Below are 20,098 nucleotides of genomic sequence, written 5' to 3' on the forward strand. Positions count from 1 at the left end.
TATTTAATGAACCACCCATTAACAAAGACTAAGAATGATTTAAAAAAAAATTAGCAGTACTTAAATAATTCTCAGGTTTTTCAACACTCAATCTACTATCATTAGACTGCATTAAAATTTGAGGATTGTAGTGAGTGGGTTTACAAATGTGCCAAACAACATTTGGTTCAAAATCAGAAGGAGACAAAAATCTCTTTAGCGTTGCATCAGGAGGGGAAAAGATTTGTAAAATTTGTCAAATCATATGTGCCGTTTCCTGCTGTAGTGACTCCTTGAGAATAAGGGACCAAAAGCAGCATCAGTGCATTTAAAACATCACAGAAGTTATTAATTCGACTTATTAAATTCAGCAATTTTCACAGATTGCGGATCCATCCAGAGAGCCCTTTGGCAGCCTGGCTTTGGACCCTGGGCCATCTCGTGTTTTAGAGCATTTATGGCCATCGCGGCCTTGCCGTATTGGTCCATTTGATCGACCTTTGTTGTTATTATTTATTTTATTTTATTTTCAGTTGTTACAGACGGGACAGACATGACTGAGGGATAGGAAAGGGAGAAAGAAAAAGACAAGAAAACAAGCAAAAAAAACAAAAAACAGAGCAACATACTAAGCACAACACCATCGCATTAATCTAGCTAAGTGTAAACAGCAGTAAATACTAAATATTGAATGTTGTTGTGCAGCACGCAGGACCGACAGCGCACAATGTGCCTTGAAGTAGCAGTCAAGAAAGGTGTAGTTTATGTCTATGAACAGTGAACACCCGTGTGCACACCTGTGTGGATCAGCGCGCTTGTATTCAAAAGGTTTCCCCATGTAATGATCTGCTAGAGGGTGTAGAGAGCCATAGCCCTGTCCCCCAGGGCATGAAGCAGGCATGGAGGAGATCCAGGCTCCAGACATCCAGAGGCCCCAGAGTGCGAGAGCCCAAGGAGGACCACCGGAGGGGCATCCGTGCCACCCTCCTGGGAAGAGCTGAGGAGAGCCCCAGACGAGGGGTCACCCAGTAGCCACGGAGCAGAAACCAGAGGGGGCTGCACCGGCGTGCCCGCCGGCTCTGCCGGCAGCCTGCTGTGCCAGAGTGAACCGAGCCGCAGGCCTAGAGGCCGGAGGCCCGAGGGCCCCCTTTGCCTCGGAAGAGGCCTGACCGAGCAACAGGCGCCATAATATAAGCAAAGTAATTGGACACACTATATTCGGGAAACAAAGTATGAAATCATTTTGTTTACCCGTCCTCCCTCTAAACATTTAATTTGTTAAACAATGAAGCAGGCTGAGCTGATCTGAGCTGCATGTCTGCTGGTGAGCTGATGTCTCCTTATTAGGCATTGTAAGTAAGAGATCACACAACATACAGAGAGAGCAGGGAAGAGAGATTAAGGGATCACGAAGACAGAAGAAAAAAAAAAAAAGACGCTGCAAAAATAGATTAGTGCCTGGGAAACTGCTGAACAATGGCTGAGTGCAAGATGAATAGAGGAACAGCTCCGAAAAAGACGGAGGAGAAAACATTAAAGTAGTGAAGCAAGACCTCACTAATGCAAATGGAGTAAATACTCTAAGTTAATTATCTCTTTGGTTGGACTGTACAGTTCAGAAGTAATGAAGCTAATTGGCACAAATCTATACTTGGCAATGCAGATGAGGGAGGTGATGGTGTCACTCACCTCCGCTAGCGTACTCCATAATCAGGTAAAGTGTCTTCTCGGTCTCAATCACCTCAAATAACTGGACTGTAATACACAGAGAAAGATTTCAGCGCAAAGGCCATCGTGGAAACATACATATAGAACAAAAAGTTGTGTGAGTTGACTCACCTATGTTTGGATGGTTCAGAGTTTTCATGATGCGTACCTCTCGAAACACCTGAACAGGAGAGGAAGAAAAAGAAATCTCAAATGGATACATGATGCAAACGTATGTAAAGGATGAAGGTCATTTAAACTGCTGCTTTTGGTCAATCGTGCCGTGAAAATAACACCAAAGTAGGAGCCGTTTATTTGTGGAAGAACACAAAATCAAAAAATGCTTTTATTAATTTTAAATGAACCGTTTAACCTGTCATAGGGACAACACACACTTAATGAGGATACAGAGGAAACTGCCAGAATCGCAGCTATTTTTAATCTGGCTATTTATAGATTTCACAATAATAAACTTATAAAAGAAGACACAGCAATTAAAACTACATCAAACTTGATGAATTTAATCTACATCTGAATCTCTTTCAAAGTACTACTTTTATTTTGTTTGTAGCTGAGGTCAGGTCAAGAAAAGGGCAGGAATTCAGGTATATCCATCATTACTCTAATTTATTCTCCAAATGAACAGTTAGTTCATACAGTTCACAGCTGGTGTATATACTGCTCCCATCATTCATCTTATCCCTCCTCACCCACACCCACACACACAGACGCTCATCTTTCTGACCACTAGTGCTCGGGGTCACCCAAGGGAGCGTCCCACTGATGCTAGGCTGACAATAAGGCCTCCTCTCCAGGGTGGCTTTCCCTGAGGACCCTCCCTACCCCCCTCCCAATCCATCACTGAGCTCCAGACTGCTGCCTCATCCTGCCACTCTTATGCAATCACCCTCTCTCTCTCTCTCGTTTTCCTTCCATCTCATTAAAGTAATGCATTTGACTGGGAACACCATTTAAAAGATTACAGAGAGAATGTGCCAGGACTCACAGTGAGACATCCCAATGGCGAGTCATAAATTTTTTTTTAAAAACACTCATTTCACCACAGAAATGAGTCAACATCAGAGAAAACTTCAAACAAACCACCTGCACACTGAACAAATGCAATTAACTCCATTCATCAGTCATCAGTTAAGTTTCATTTTGTTATTCGTGACAAAATGAGAGATTCTAACTATGAAGGGGGAATGGGGCTTCACTGACAGGAGTGTTTCAGCGAAGCTAAGAAAACATGCTAAACTAAACAGAGGTATAGAAACATATATATTACTGTTTGTGTCATTTTCCCTATTCAGAGCGCTGCCGCAAACCTGCCTCATTAACAATTCTTTGAGAAAATATTACACATGAGTGAAAAAAGTGAAAGCATGGAAAAAGAACAAAAGACAGAGAGCAAAGCCAGTGAAAAGAACCAGAATACAAAAACAGGAATGCTCCGATGCCTTCATTCTGGTCGCAGAACCTCAGCTGCCCTGGGAAACGCGCTCCTCCCTTATCTCGCCCTCTCACTCTCTGACTTTTCATCGAACAGAAAACCCAACGCCACTCATGTTTTCACGTCAGCTTCAGGCTTATAATTCCATTTTGAATCTCAGCATCTTTTCATCTAACAATACATAATTAAACGAAGGATATTTCAGATGGCATACCGGCTATTTTCTGCAAGTATGAATACACGTATAATTTGACATTTTGTACTGCTTTCTCCACCGTTCCGTCATATTACACACTAAACAATGGGTTTCTACACATAAATCTTTAACAGACATTTGCTTACTTACAAGAATTAAAAAAACAACAACACATTTCTCAATTTAAAACCATTACTTATGCAGTAATCCTGGGATTAGTCTGTGTACATTTATCTACATACGCTGCAGATTCACAGAAATTCAATTTTACAGCAGGCTGGTTTACTGCTAAAAACAAATCATCGAGAGTCTCAAGTATTTAGCCCGTGGTCGGGGTTGTCCCCTTTAGAGGTGGTCCTGAGGGTCATCGACCCATTATCGATCATCCGAGTCTTCACATGAGCCGAGGTGTTAAGCTCTCAAGACTACTTGACCTGGTAGACTGAGAGGTTACACAGACATGCATCCCAGGAATTTGCTTTTTCACATTGCGATAAAAAACGTTCCCCGACGACATTACAGTCACCTGAGGCAGCAGTGCTTTACGTGCCTGTACCTGTGTCGGAGAGATTCCTCGTAGCCAGTGGACCCAGAAGAAAATAAACACTTTGGTTTGCCTACATAAGAAGACGTCCACTCACAGACTGATTCGCATTAGAGCAGCCAACACAGAAGCTTCCTGTTTGTTGTCGACTGGTCAAAAGTGTGACAAAGAGCTAACAGCCAAGATGCAAGAAGTGTTAAACTAATTTAAGAGTTTACGCTTTGACACACAGGAAGAACTGGATATGAATGTCAAACATGCAATGACAGTAAACAGAGTTGAAAACAACAGGAAAAGGAGACATAAAACAGAAAGCATTAATATGAATAAAAAGCAATAAAACACCTAACAACACTAAATCATAAACACATCTGAAATTTCACTTTTTTTGAGTTTTGGATCCTCGGTCACACAGAATAAGTCACCTTAAGATAAAACCAAGGCTGTGACACTAACTGATTGGAAAAGAAACATGACAGACTAATCAATTGATAATGAAGTGCAACTGTTAACAGATTTGTATTAATGATTCGAAGAAACAGCTCTCAGATGTGAACGTGTGTGGCAAAGAGCCACGCTGTGTAGGAGACGCATTCACACATAAGAACCACAGAGGATGTTCTCTAATGTGTTATTAACACGAGTTTCTCTTCTTCTGTTAGATATTTTATCTATCCTGTGCTCCTAAAATGGGAAGCTGCATTGTCATAAACACAGACACAGTGAGTCCAGTGGGAGTGTGTGTAATTGAATTAGGTGCACCGTGCATCAGCTGTTCATCTGAGCTTTAAGAAGTATTATCAGTTAAGCCTATCCTCCCTCACCGGCACACTCATTCACCTCTCTCCTTCTCCTCCATACTCAACTAACCCTCGCTCTCCCACATTTTCTCTCCTTTTTCTTGCCTGCTCGGTCTTCCAAGTGAGAAATCAATCTGTGAGCGCTGCTTGCTGAGATGTTGCATATTTAAAGATGTGAATGACATCTGGGAATTGTTTCCAAAATGGGGGTATGTGTGAAAGGAGACTTTAGCAGCTGGCCAGGAAATTGCTGAGTCACCAGTATTGATCCATTTAATCCTCAGCTGTGCTGCTGTAGAGGCAATAATGAAGATTCTTATTGCACTTTAGGTCCATTTTGAAGATTACTAAGAATTAGCGTAATGTTATAATGGTTTTTTTGGATTGTGATTAAATGCATAATTAATTTCAATATTTGTGTGCCTTCTTAAATTCATACTCCATTTAATCACTTCCTGGGTCTCTCTCACGGTGATGGCTCCGCGTCACAGTTGCCATGCAAACCCAGGTAATAATCCCTGGATCTCCTGCTGCCCAGGGGATTGTGGGAAGTCATGAAATGCCAAACACATGCGAAGACACAGACCCACAGCTACTGCCATATGGTCCTTTTATAGCAAAATATTGATTTTGGGTCTAAAATTTTCAGGTTTAGAAAGCGAATTGTTCGCCAAATGCAAATATTTACACAGGAAATTAATCTGCATTCTGAATGCAGCCTTCACGTTCCCTGCCTTCTCCTTGTGTTTTTTTCTAAGCAGCTTTATTTTCTTCTTAAATGCATTTCTGCATTTTTTGTCACCCTTTATTTCTCTCTCCTTGCCAGGACACAGAATTCAGTGTTGCTTTTCTGAGGATTTACACTAAGCAACTTAATGACCCACTGCTACAGATTTTTACTCTTTCTCATAATGTGAGGAGTACTGCACACTTTTGATTAATGTGTCTGGTCTGCCAAGTCTATTAGCCTTTGACCAGTTCATCCATGCTGGGTGTCTGTTTTCTCCCCCTAACCATCCGGACAAGTATGCTCTCACAAACACACACAGAGTTAGCGAAGGAGCAGAAAGAAAGCAAACAAGCTGAAATAGAGAAATGAGGTATTGATAACTGGCCCCTTCAAATATCCACCGCAGGGTGTACAGTTTAACACACTAAAGAACTCAGACCATGAAACACACTTCCTCTCGTCAGCTGAAGCCAATCACAAGACCAGAGAATCTGAGGGGAAAAAAGGGAAGAGAGTGAAAGACAAAGAGCAGCAGAATGATGGTGACGAATAAACTCTCCACTCCCACGTCAGAGTACTTGCTGTGAATAACCCTCTATCTGTGAGTGTGTGAACACTCTGAATGAGAGAGCCCCGCTCCTGAGCCCATGAAACATGGACGTCAGTCTGTTGTTGGGAACTATTCGCTCTAAAACTTAGCACGATGCATCGTCTGTGTGTTTATGTGCGTTCTGTCGTGTCCCTGTATATTAACTGTAAAGCTTTACGTAACCCACAGTTCAGCTCAAATTGGCATGTTTACATCGTATTATTTTATACTGAAATCCATTACCGTGAGCTGTCCGCGTGAAATAAACACATTCAAAAACTGCATTTGTGTCACGCCCACAGGCTTTTAGGCACCAGCCCTCTTCAAACAAAAACACACAATTAATGCCATTTTGCCCTTCAGCACGGCACAGTTCGATCAAAGGCGGTCCATGTGCACAAAACACTACAGATCATTTGGTGTTCCTGATGTGTTAGCAACAGTTTGTTGAGATACTGTTGCTGCTGATGTATTAAAAAGACACTTTAGCCTTGTAGCTTAAGGGGAACTTCTTTCTCTCATGTCCAGCTTCATATTTGTATTTTCTGATTGCACTGAAGAAGCTTTGCATGATTCACAGTTCAAAATAATCATTGTTCATCTTGTACTGGATCTTGGTGCAGCTCCTCAGTTCAGAACAAGGTGTTTTAGTTTCTTCCCCTTTAAGGCCAAGCTCTTGTAACCACTTTAATTTCTGATTAGCTGCCCCTCGTTTACAAAATGTTTGGTCATTGTACGAGATGAAGTTGGGTTTTTTGCTTTAAAGGCTGAGGTAACAGCTGATGTGTGTGGACTCCAAGTGTTTTCTCTTTCAGATGAAGAAATAATAATAATAATAATAATAATAATAATAATAATAGCAGCAGCATCATTTCAGATCTGGATAACTAAACATGTCTATAAACAATCTCAACTTTGGACCTGATAAAGTGATTTGCTAGAGATATTTTAAATCAAGTTTGTCCAGGCAAACATCTGAGAAAAAGCCTGAAGCTAATGAAGCACTTCAGCATGCGTGGCTGCTTGTGTAGCACGGTTTAAAGCAAACACAGTCTAATAAGCTGCACTGCTAAAGGGTTTTGCTTCTTTTGCTCATTGCCAGGGAACATTTGCATACATGTTTGACCTTGCGTATCATTGATCCTGAAGGAAAAGCTCCCACTAAACTCCTGCTAAATGAGCACCTCCCAGTCCCCCCATTCACTGAATGCACAGCAGTAATAGGAGCTCTCAGGGCTGTTGATAAGAGAAGATGAATCATTAATGAAGAGACGCTGGAGTTAAATTCTGGCCTTTTACTGCTTGGTGTTTGACCCAGATCACAGGAATCCTGGCTCAGCTCTAATAAAAACAGAGACATATAGTTTTATAGAGGTTGTCTAAACCAGACACAGTAAGCGGAGGGAGAGCACTTGTGAGAAAACCTTCTGCTTTTGGTCTGCCCGCCCTCTTGTGCCTTTATTGTCTAATTATTCCCATCACAGACCGGCACAATAACAACAATGCATACAGCAGCAACAATATGATTATGCGCAGACACCCACACAGGAACAATATGCAGCGTAGCAATCCAGATAATGGCATTACACATGCATACAAAGGCAGAGCCGAGAGTGTTTTGGACAGTGGCTTTATCTGCTTGTTATAACCCATGTAGTCTTATACAAACACCGTCTGTTGTCTTCAGTTGCGCTCTGTATCTTGTCTCTCTTAGGGTCCCTGCTCCTGCTCCAGTGCCCCAAAGCCACCCCCACCTCCCCATCCCTACATGACGGCCTCTTTTGTTTGCCTGTCTGGAATTTAGCTCCTGGCTGAAGGGGCCTGGGCAAGGGACAAAACATACTTCACAGCATTAGATAGTGGCTCAAACAGTTATTTTACTTTTTGCACACTCACAAAGTTGAGCGGCTGCCCACAAAATTCTCCTGTTCTTAAAGTAACACCAATCTTTTTTGTGGGGCCCTGCATAGTCTGGGTGATTATCCAACGACACACACCACAGGGGAAACAAGGACAATGACATTTGTTCCTGTATGTTGCTATTAGAACTCAAAGATATGAACACAAACACAAGACTGTTTGGAGTCCACAGCCAAAAACTCACAAGGAGATTCATCTAAAAATCATTGGAAGACCTTCTTCTTTTCCTGCCAATGTGCAGTTTTAAATGTCAGTAAATGTTCTGCTACACTCAGTCTGGCATCATGATTTCCACCTCATTATACGATCTCTTCTAAGACCATAAACACCTAAAACTTTGAACTAACATAAACTGTTTACAGAGGGTGCAGCTTTGTAATTTGGAAAAGCTCTGCAGAGAAGCAACACTGGCAGAGATCTGCAATCTGCTGAAGGCCACAGCCTGCGGGTACAACAACAGAAAACCTGGATTTATAATATTAACAATAACCACACACTTTATTTATACAGCACTTTTCTTAAAGTTACAAAATGCTCCACAGAGAGTAACTGAAAATAAATAACATCTACAACAGTAAGAAGACGCCCTGAGATATAACGGTCTAGGACGCAGTGCTTAAATGTTTTTTGTCTAACTGCACATTAATATATCAATGCCACTTCAGGTAGTTGGACAGATATGCATCTGATTTTGATGAAATCTGAAGCTGTTGCTTTAATCCTTTTATTTATCACGCCTGCATCAGTCATGTGGTTGATCTGTTGTGTGTCAGCTGCAAGTGAAGGTGGAAATTTGGCAGTTCTCTAGAAGCAGGATACGCTTTTTAAAGTCTCATAACATGACAGTGCCTGTGTCCCTGTAGCTTTAAACAAGTGTACTGTAGACTACAGATGGCAAAGAGTACAGCTGTGATTACAGTAGAGCTACTACTGCAACACACCGCCCGGGGAGAAAGGCAGGAAAAGTGGGACGCAGTGTTACAGTAAAGAGAACAAAATAAAGAGATGACGAAGAGGAGAAAAAAGAGAAAGTGGAGCAGCGGGGAGAAGAGAGAGGTAAGTGAGGCATAAAGCTACAGTTGACAAAACATAGATTGAGGCACCGCAGCGTGAGCTGCTAGGAAGACCGAGATGAAGCGAAGAGCTTTCGTGGAGAGAATTAAAGCGTTGGAAGAAGCCCGTGCGTGTTTCTATTTCAACTCGACTGTGAAGACGACAACTTTTGAATATTAATTCTGTCAAAATTAAAATGCAAATTGTGTGCTTTTCCACTAGGTACACTAAAGCGACTCAATCAATCTTCCATGGAAGACAAAAGACTGATTAATATTGACAAATATTCTTCACTCTGAGCTACGGCTTTACTTCTTATTTTCCTTTAAAGGATGACATATTGGTGAAGGTTCTGACATTTTCTAGTTTCACAAGGACATTCGCCAAACTTAAACCATGTCAACTGATGAACCACATTATTTAGCTAGTAAAATGTATTTTTATCCACAAAAATAATGAAAAACATTATTTACAGTGTTCCCATTTTATGTGTCACTCCATGGAAAATCAATCAGGCCCTCCCAACTTGACCTCTTCAGAATCAGTAAAACCACTTCAAGTTAGATTCTAAGGCCAAAATCATAACCAACTCTGAACATCAATATCATGAACATAGGGGAGACCGGGGATAGTTGTAACATTTTTGACATTTCTGTCTGTAAATTGAAGCTCTTTTAAGGTAGTGGATTCAAAATGTAATGCAAAGTATTTACATGTCTCTGCTATTAAATAGTGCAGCTATTTTCTCTGCAGCACAATTACCCATTGCATGGTATGGCCTCAAACACAAAGAGTGAAATGTTACAATTAACCCCATAGTCTGGGTTAGTTGTAACATATCCTGGGGTGAAATGTAACACAATGAAATAAGGGTACTAACAAAACATTAACATGTAATCTTTGTTTATTCAACACATGAATGCACTTAGAGCCATTTATGTAGCTATGTGTGTGTGTGTGACAGAATGCAGAAATCCAGCTTTTGAACATATTCCAACCCCCCAAAAAGACAAATTATGGAATTTTCTGCAACTGAATATTTCATTAATTTTGGTTGGTCTTCCTTGAGTTTGGCCTCATTGGCTCATTGGGCATTATAACCTACAACTCTTGCACCAATTTTGAACATAACAATGAAGCTGAAAAAATGTAGTTGTTCACCAGCATCGCAATTCCATTACTTTTTATCATGGCTTACCTTGGTGTGGTTTGCAAAGTGCTTCAGAAAGATGAGGAAATCTGTTTCTTGCACCCATCCTGATTTATTTCCACTACCAGTACTTCCTACTGGTCCATCTCTGACACAGTGGTCAGCATAATGTATGTGTGGGAACACAAACAGTGGAGGAATTGTGTTGCCAATGGCATTAACCGCATATACAAGAGCGACCAGTGAACCTCTCTCTGCTGATGTCATTGCCCCAACTTGTTTAATATAAGTTAAAGTAATATTGTGGTAAGTTGTAACATCTGCATTATTGTTACAACTAACCCAGACTGTTGCTGTTACAACTGACCCAGACTCCTATAGCCATGAACTAGCTAACATTACAGCCAACGGCTAAAACACTAGCACTAAAGACCTACACAGAATATATCCCCATAGACATACAAATAACATAATTTAAGTTTGATGAGTTTAACTGCAAAGCAGATAATGCTATTAGAAATTGAAATAAAGTAGAAAAAATTACTTTTTGGTATACAAATTACTTTTTTTCATGTTAAATTGTCTGTGTTTGACAAAATGTGCTGATTTTTCACATGTGATAGCAGAACTGAGTTAGGCATGCACAGGATGAGTCACATCATTTGAAACTTAGCCCTGATTGGAGAAATTGGAAGTGTTACAACTGACCCACGTTACAACTATCCCCGGTCTCCCCTACTATAGTTTCGATTTAATGCACCAATTCAGTGACGTAGAGTAACAGAAACCCCGGCACCCTGAATGTTTGATCTGTCTTCATTGGTAAAAACGCCTAAAGAGCCTACCACCAGATGTGATAACTGGCTGATCAAAACAAGTTACAGCACATAAAAGGCCTTTTTTAAACCAACATTTTAATACCTGTGGATATTTGATGTCTTTAGGAATAGGGCTGCCACAAACGATTATTTTGATAGTCGACTAGTCACCGATTATTTTTGCGATTAGTCGACTAATCAGATCATCATCCATTGGACGTACAGCGTACAGCTTATTGCACCAGCAGCATCTGGTCTTATATAACTATCATTAGCTTACAGCTTGAAGTGTTTGTGCTAACTAAAAATAAAGACAAGATGGTAGTTTATTAATTTTTAATGAAATTTGCAGATTGTTTCGGTGAAGTTTAATAAACTCCTTGCTTTCTAAAATATAACAGGACACCGGAGTATATTCTCCAGCGTCTCACACTTCTGATAATCAGCTGTCTGCTTGACAGTTTTAGCTGTGCAAAAACTATAACTTTAATCTCAGCCAAACCGATTTACTCAGGAACAAATAAAATACTAAAGAAAGCCAAACTAACATTTTTAAGTTATCTAAGTGACTTATATATATGTTTAACCTGACTAGCGAAAGACGGCGGTGGGTTTGAAAACGATTTGCCGGGAGTCCGGTGTTCTCACGGCTCTAGTTAGCCTTGCCCCCGCCTAGCTAACGAGCTAGTGGGTAACAGACGTCTCCGAAAACGTCGGAGCGCTTTTGAAAATATGTGGTGTCCTGATAAACTGAGCAGATATTTGAGGTTTACACAGCTACATTCTCGCCTGAAAATATGTTAAACGTTTATTTTGTGACCCAGAAAGAATAATAAGAGTAAAGTTAAAACTAACTAGCTGCCGCCATTGTCGACAACTGCGCTGGGCTGCGCTATGAATTCTGGGACACAGCTTCTTCTTCTTCGGGGTTTAACGGCAGCTGGCATCCTTGTACATGCAGTGCTGCCATCTTCTGTTTCAGGCCGTTATTACACTCTTAAATCCTACTACTCATTCCTGCGTCCTTTGTGATCTTACAAAGCTTCAAACGATGCGTCGACTATTAAATTAGTCGTCGACGATTTTAATAGTCGACATAATCGTGACTAGTCGACTAATCGTGGCAGCCCTATTTAGGAAGTTATGAGGGGTCAAGAATGTTGAAAAGTACCAAAGGTTATTCCCCTATGGTTATTAAGACCTGTAAATGTTAACAGTAAAATTTTATATTTGCTAACAACACAACTGTCCAACCCAAACAAAGTTCGACTTATTACTAATTTATCATAAGCTGGAGCTTTATATTATATAAACATAACATTGAAATTGATTTATAATGAAATTCAACACTTTTTCAGCACACACAGAAATTGATAACTGGAGAAAGAGACGGGCAGTCAGTGAGTGAGGGGGAACGTGGCAGACAGACAGAGAAAGAGATTGAGAGATATCGTGACAGTGTCACCTGGCAGCATGCATATTGTCCTACACCGGCTACAATAATGCTGACAGGACAGGACGTAACGGGCAGCCCCTGCCCCGATACAGCTGCGCTATGCAGCACTACACCACAACCAGGCTGCAGAATACACACACACACACACACACACACACACACACACACACACACACACACACACACACACAGCTCTGAACCACGCCTTATAAAACCAGGATCTGAGATTCAACACTTGAAGAGCAGATAAATGGTGTGATTAAGTCGGCGTATCACCACCGGAACCGAAGGCAATTTCTGTTCTATGAAAGCCCGGCCATTCTCATGACTGCTGTTCAGCAAAACCACTGTCTGTGTTCCCAGCAGACACACACAATCCACAAATTCATCCCCCAGATTCACACACAGTCTTTTTCGCTGCATTGAGGAATTATTTGCAGCCCCTGAAAAAAAGGTTTTTGTCAGAGGCAAAAGGAAAGCCACCAGCAGTCTAATAAAGTTATTTATCTTTCACCAAATACTAATGTACATTTTTGAAAAACAAAAAAGAAAAGACACCAATTTTTGTTAATAAATTGGTGAATTTTACAGAGTAATTGCCTTTAATTACTGATAGGAGGACTTGGATTGGGATACCAACTAACTTATGTTTTCATTTTGTTGACAAGTGGAGAAGCAGCGTCATCAATCAGTCATCCTGGCCAGAATCTAGGCCAAGTGGACCAATAGTCACGGACAACCATACGTCACCAATAACACAACTTTGTGTTATCAGTTGAGCCAAACCTAGCCTGGACTAGTTACCTAACCAGCTGAGAATTCATCAATAGGCCAGTTTGTATGTGTGTATGTGGTGCAGTATTGATCCAGATGAGGTGAGAGAGTGTGCTTTTTGTTGTGCACGATAAAGTAAAGTCATAATTGAACAAGGACAAAGGTTGGTCAGCAGGGTTGAGGCTATACAAAGAAATCCCTTGTTAAACTCTGGGAACGGTTCTTACAGCTGTGAGTCCATCACACAAATACACAAGGTTAAACCTGCAAATGACAAAATGAACAGCCAGAAAAACCTGCTGCCAATCTGGGGAATAAAAGCTTGTGGTACAGCTCTGCTTCTTTAGTCTATTAAAACGATTTCCTACTTCAGATGTCTGAAGGTGAAGAAATAAGTAGCACATTTCTTTAACCAACTAACATTTCCAGAACAGAGCAAACAAAAACTAGCAGCACGTTTTACAACCCATAGTTTTTTTTTATAGTACTCATTGTATTTTTTAAATTACAAACGTTTAATTAAGCAATTTTTAGACATTAAATGGTGAAGCTGCATGTGAGACCAGACAGTCAACTGTCTTTAGCCTGCCAGCTTCATACTACTAAGTCCATGTGATGTCTGATTGATTGTCTGGTGAATTCACAGCCAGTGGTCCTAAAATAACCAACACCTAAATCAAACTGTTTCCATTAGTGAGAAAAGATCTGATGTTAACTATCTGCTGGCTAAATGTGGGAAAGCAAAGCTGATTCAGCTGCCACTGTCTGGAGTTCACATGTGAAAACCGCATATTAGTACTACATGCAACCGATAACCGAACCAATGTCTAAACCACAGTCTAGCTTTGACATTAGCATAGGCAGTAAAAAATATGGACGCAGCCTCTGGGTCTGGAAAAATAGCCAATGCTTAAGTGTTTTAAATCTGCATTTTGATTTTTTTAAAGTGACCAACAGGGGGCGATTGATGTGGTAGCACAAACACTTGCAGTCATATAGAAATCTATGGAAAAACAGCCCTGGGCTCCTTTGCTCTCTGACCTTGGTAAACAGTCTCCTGATGATTTATGGGCTCAGTCACGACTTTCTGGTTTTACTGAATAAAACATGAAGCTAATTTTGTAAATTAAGGTCATTACAGGAGTCAGAAAGGAGGAATATTTCTGTATGCTGATTGGTTAGTCAACGGTGAAAGTTCACACTTTATTAACCACTGGGTGACGTCACAGCAGCTACCCAGTCAAGCTTTAGATATTATGACAATGGAGGTATGATACTATAGTCCAGTGAATAATGATTAACTTTACTGCTCAACTATCTAAGAGGTCAACACCACAATAAAATCACATGGAGCAAAATATAATAAAATCATGCACTCAGTGAAGACATTAATAATTCAGTGCTGTATTATTAAACACCATCATAGCTGAATGAGAAAATACTGCAACTTTCACTGCTTGAAAACAGAAGACAGCCCTGAGGCAGTGGTCGATTCTGTTTCATTAGATTGTGCTCAATTAACACATGCACCACACACAAAAACACAAATAGATGCAAGCAGTCTGAGCTGAGACAGGAAAGGGTTTAATCTCATTAAGGACACAAATGCAACGCATGTAGTTAATACATAACCCTAAATGTCACCACAGAAGCATACGGTGACGTACGTTACTCCAAGTCTTTGTCCGGCTTTGTTCTGGAGGACTGAGTGCACATGTGACGGATGCATTACAATGACACAAAGCAAAAGTCACTGCTTCGCTGGCTTCTTTGAATGAATATACTATACCGAGTTCACAAAAGATATAAATAACCCATAAAACTGGACAGGCAAGCCTTTTATCAAGCAGCACTGCAAGAGCTGAAGATGGAGAGATGAATCTTCCCTGCAACCACTGACAAAGCCAACGCAGATGCCTCAGTGCTTAAATTCTCCCCGAACTGTTGCTTTTGTGTTTTTCACATTTTAACCGCATAACAACCAAAAGGTAAAAGGTCAGATGACTACAGCACACAAAGCTCAACTGAGAGTTTTAATCTAAGGCATCACAAATAAGCACACACAGGATGCCACAGGTTAAAAAGAAAAAAAATCCTGCACTCTTACTACAACAATTAAATCTAGAGTTCAGTTGAACGTTAAGTGGCCAGCTCATTAAACTGATATACACCGGCTGATCCAGTAATGTGTCACTCACCTTCTGAAGGCTGGTTGGGTTCAGTTGTGTTTTATCGATGATCTTTATTGCAACCTGGGAGAAAAAAACAAAAACAAAATAAATACAGAGAATTTATCACACTTGCCCAACAAAAACTGGCTTATTTAACGCCAGCATAGCTCACTGGTTGAGTAGGTGATCGCATGCCACACGGCTGAAATGTAGCAGTTCGAGTCCGATCCGTGGCCCTTTGCTTTTCCCGTCTAATTTCCACTGCTTTCATTTTTTAATCAATTAATTTGCTGTTTTTTTGAGTTGTATTTATTATCAGCCACTTCAGTGTCCATATTGACAGTCAAGACAGTCTGACACTTGATGGCTACTGAAAAATATGCTTAGATGATGAGTTTACTCCAGCTTCTGGACTAAATAAACCCTGAACTAGAATAATCTGAAGAATCTTTAGCATTGGGTAATACTACTAGCAAGCACAACACAATCCAATAGTCTTAAATGAGAAAATACAAGTGAATCAAAACAAACTGTAATGAGGCCAAAGAGTTCAAACCACGCCATGTTTTACAACACAGAAAAGACATAAAAGCTAAAACTTACTTAATAAAGCAAGAGGTTTAACAGCATGTGTTGACCCGGACATACCAGTACAACTTTAAACCACCATATTTGTCTTCTGCTTTATGTGGGTGGAAACAGCAGCTATCACATGATTAAGCCAGTGGCAGACACACAAAGTTTCTTGAGCCCAGAGTTATCAACTGAGCTAATGTAGGTCAAGGGTTTTATGAGAAGAAAGACTACAGTGTATTTAAACACATGGACGTACACCCACACACACACACACTGTCTTTCTTCAAAAGGTTTAAAGGCCTTGACTGCGCTGCAAGGATCTGCAGTATTTACTTCTGCTCCAACCCCTAAACTCTTTTCTTTTAGCCTCATATGAGCCACTGTGCACGGCTGCCCTTCAGCGTAATAATTATCAGGATTTTTTCTGCTTTTTGCTTTCTGTGCATTGTTTTTCTCTCCTTCTTGTTTCTTTGAACTCACCTCTCTGCCGGTCAATATGTGTCGCGCCAGTTTAACCTTGGCGAAGTTGCCTTTGCCGATGGTTTTGAGCAGTCGGTAGTTTCCAATGTGTGGCTGTTCATCTGAACACAAGGCGATGGAGTTACGACATCTGGCACCAAGTGAGCGGCTTGACCAGCCCGTGCCCTTCTCTGAGCGGCTGGCCGACAGGGAGGTATGCTGAAGAAAGAGAGAGATAAATACATAAACTACTGTGACTGACACCATTCATTCTTAATGAACAACACAGTGGAATCTTAAGAACTGTATCCAATGTGAAATCTTAGATGTGATACTCTCTAACTGTAAGAGAAAACAAATTTTGCTTGAAAGAGGACTCCCACTCACAGTTCGTTAAATAAAAACAACATTAGAGCTGAATGGTTAAAAAAAAACAAAAAAAAAAAAAAACCCTAAATTTTTCAAGCAAAACAGTTCAGTTGTGCAGCTCTCCCTTGAAAATAAATCATAGTAGATGGAATATACCTATTAAATTTTATACCTATTGATTTTTTAAGTATTTTTTTCACCTTTAATTGGCTAAATTATTATTTAAGTGGAAATTTAACTAGTAGCAGACCGAACGTATTTAAAATACTTGCACCGATGTTGAAAGAGTGAAAGAGAGTCACAAGCTCCAAATGATTTGCATGCCTATAGATACCTTGTGACACTGACTATGTAACTGCAAGCCTGTACCAGACACCAGAAGTTGAAAAGAAAGAGCACCCAGCACCCCTCGATGTTTTTATTCAGCACACTCGTGTGGCTGCAGGGTCAGTGACGTTAGACTCGTGTTCCTAATGATGGTGGTGGGAAACCGATCTGGCCTTCATACCTGAGCGTCTGTTGATACTCACAACATGCTCATATCTAAAACTACCACAACAGTCTGAATTTAATCACCCTTTAAAGAATAGATTGGTGAGTGAAACAGCAGGGTAACTGCGACAGCCAACCAACCAACCCTTTGTCATTTTCTCACAGTGATGAGGGAGAGACAGGTAATATAGGTCTGACAAATGTTACGCTCTGTGTGTCAGCCAGACCCAACTCTACTCCAGCAATATGAGTGCAGCGCTATTCTTATTATCATTGGCCTTTTGTTCTACTGACTTTACATTGATCATGTTTCATATTTCAATTGGAGTCAAATGTATTCTGATCATTTATCTTTATTGTTTTATCTCCCAGACTTGACTGTCGGTTTTATTTGACCGCTTTACTTCAAGTTTTAATCTCTCCATTTGCTTTCCCGAGCACTGAATGGACACATAAATACCCATCTGCAGTAAGGATGACATGCGGAACAAAGAAACAAGAAAATAGAGGAAGCTTCAGGTACCTGACCTGACTACAATGAAAACAAACATCTGGAATGAAGGGTGAACATTACTATTGTAAAATCTCAGCATTAAATGTTGTTTGTTAGCTACAAAGTACTTTCACAATCAATTAATGATGCAGAACCTTGTTCCTGACAGTTGTATCAGTTTTTACCTTGTAACTCAAAGGCGAATGAGATTCAGTCCTTCCTGCAAATGACTTGCTACACTTTTCACTATATTTAGCAAATCACCACTTTTCTCTGTGAAAGCCATCAGGAAATGTTCCAGCTATAGACCGCTTCATTTGGAAAACTGTAAATAGCAACTAAATGTTCATTACTCACTGTGTTACAGGGTGATATTTCATGCAAAGCATGAATAATTAGCATTATTTTCAAAGGACGAAAAAGTGCCCCGTCATTGCAATCAATTAAAAATGAAAAAGCTCAAATAAATTGCATAGTACTCCATACAGATGTCAAAGTTCAGCATTAAGATCTGTTCACTCGTCTGAGACAGCAATTCTTTTCTCCCACCTGATTTCTTTAAATTCAGTTGAAATGAATTGCTTTCATTTCTACCCCAGATTAGCGGCGTCTCTGCCTGGACAAGCAAAAAGTAAAAAGTGCCAGAAAAAGTTCATGCCCAGCCCTGTCAGATGAGACCTTTTAGAAAAATGAGAATTACTCAATATTCAAAACTACATGTCATAAGAAACTGCAGAGACTTGTAGCACCATGGATGTTAAGTGATGTAGAAAAAGAAAAAAACAAAAACCCAAAGATTTCTACAAAAATCATGTCTGTTTTTTTAGATGACTCAACAGCCGACCCTATTTCCACCAACTCAGTAGTGCAGGAACATATTTGCTTCTCGTTTCAGGAGCCAACTCACATTTCCATGGGTTTGAGAATAATTGTTGTCTGGTAAATGTTGCCGTGTTAGTATATTTCCACAGAAGCAATATCACGATTAACATATTCTGTGAATCACTGGTAAATTTCTAGATTAGGCAATATCACTGGCAGAGTGTTGCCTAAGAAGAATCTGCAGACAAATGAGGTTCAAGTCAAGAAGATCTGTGATTCCACCTCAGACTGTATCACCATTTGCGGTTATTGCTGTTAGGACCTTTTAAACCCAGCCTGTTTTACCCGTTTGCATCTCTCAGACATCAAAAAGCTTTCATCGCGCCTCCTTTTTGTCGTTCTCTTTGTGGACTTCCATTCTTAGATTTTATTAGCTTTCCAAAATGCATTTTTTTGAAACACTTGAGGCATTTTTCCATCATATTTCTAATACAAAACAGCAAAGGCAAAGAGAAAAGCAGGTTTTTGAGAAATGTGCTACATCCCTGGGGGGCATTAACTGGTTGTAAATGAAGAAAGGAGATGTTTCTAGCTCATATGCTATGTGAAGAAATTACTATTAAAAGCTAAACTACCATGTAAAAAAACAAAATGTCGAGTTTATTGTTTAGAAGAATAAATTTGATTGTGGACTGTCTGCAACATTAATCAGTACACCAGAAAACAAATAAAAATCGCCCTCAGCTGATATTCTTTCATCTCTCTTTCTGAAGCTGATCACACATCAAGGTTCGGACCAAAATAGTACAAACTGAAACTAATATTTTATTGAAGGATTATAACTAAAGAGTTGGAATATGATATTTAAAACGCCATAGCCACCAAGCAAATGTGTTCCTTCATTTTCTCCTCTTCCTCTCCCTTCCCCCCTTTAATTTCACCTCCTCTCTCTCCTCTGGTTCATCCCTTCCCCCAGACAAATCAATTTGCCTCCTTTCCCTCTATTCTCCTCGCCATGCCCGGACACGCCCTCTCTTTTGTCTCACGACGCTATCTTCATTTTCAGCGACCTCTCATCATTTTGAGCATCCCGGTGGCCTCCATCACACTACTCCCATCTCGCCATCTCCCCATCTTCAGGGAGTGCAGTCTATCGATTCACCCAATCCTGCTGATTACCACGCAGTTTCATTCACAAGCAGGCCCGTGCATGTGTGTGTGCTTGAGCAAGATGTGATGGAGTCTATATTGCTGGTAGACTGCAGCAGCAAAGATATCATAGGGTGGGGAGTGGGGCGATTAATGCCTCCACCCTCCCCCTCCAGTATGGGTGTAAGGTGACATTTGATATAGAAGATGGATGAAGGGCTCCGTGTGTGTGTGTGTGTGTGTGTGTGTGTGTGTGTGTGTGTGTGTGTGTGTGTGTGTGTGTGTGTGTGTGTGTGTGTGTGTGTGTGTGGTGGTTGTTGCTAAATGATTTGCACATTCAGCAAACAAGCTGCACCTTGTCCTTGTAGACTGAAAGCACTGAGATTTGGTGTCCATGT

General features: G+C 40.5%; 1 protein-coding gene across 5 annotated transcripts in view; it reads right to left on the reverse strand.

Moving 5' to 3' along the window:
• mark4b (MAP/microtubule affinity-regulating kinase 4b) overlaps positions 1-20,098 on the reverse strand; it is a 59,475-nt gene that overhangs the window by 16,922 nt on the left and 22,455 nt on the right. For all 5 annotated transcript variants that reach the window (XM_080888572.1, XM_080888571.1, XM_080888574.1 and 2 more), the window contains exons 2-5: positions 16,397-16,594; positions 15,368-15,421; positions 1,819-1,867; positions 1,669-1,734 (exon numbers count right to left, since the gene is read on the reverse strand). In XM_080888572.1, the coding sequence (XP_080744698.1) occupies positions 1,669-1,734; positions 1,819-1,867; positions 15,368-15,421; positions 16,397-16,594 (367 nt within the window). The remainder of the gene's footprint in view (positions 1-1,668; positions 1,735-1,818; positions 1,868-15,367; positions 15,422-16,396; positions 16,595-20,098) is intronic.

The sequence above is a fragment of the Rhamphochromis sp. 'chilingali' genome, assembly GCF_963969265.1.
Source record: "Rhamphochromis sp. 'chilingali' genome assembly, chromosome: 8".
Classification (NCBI taxonomy): Eukaryota; Metazoa; Chordata; class Actinopteri; order Cichliformes; family Cichlidae; genus Rhamphochromis; species Rhamphochromis sp. 'chilingali'.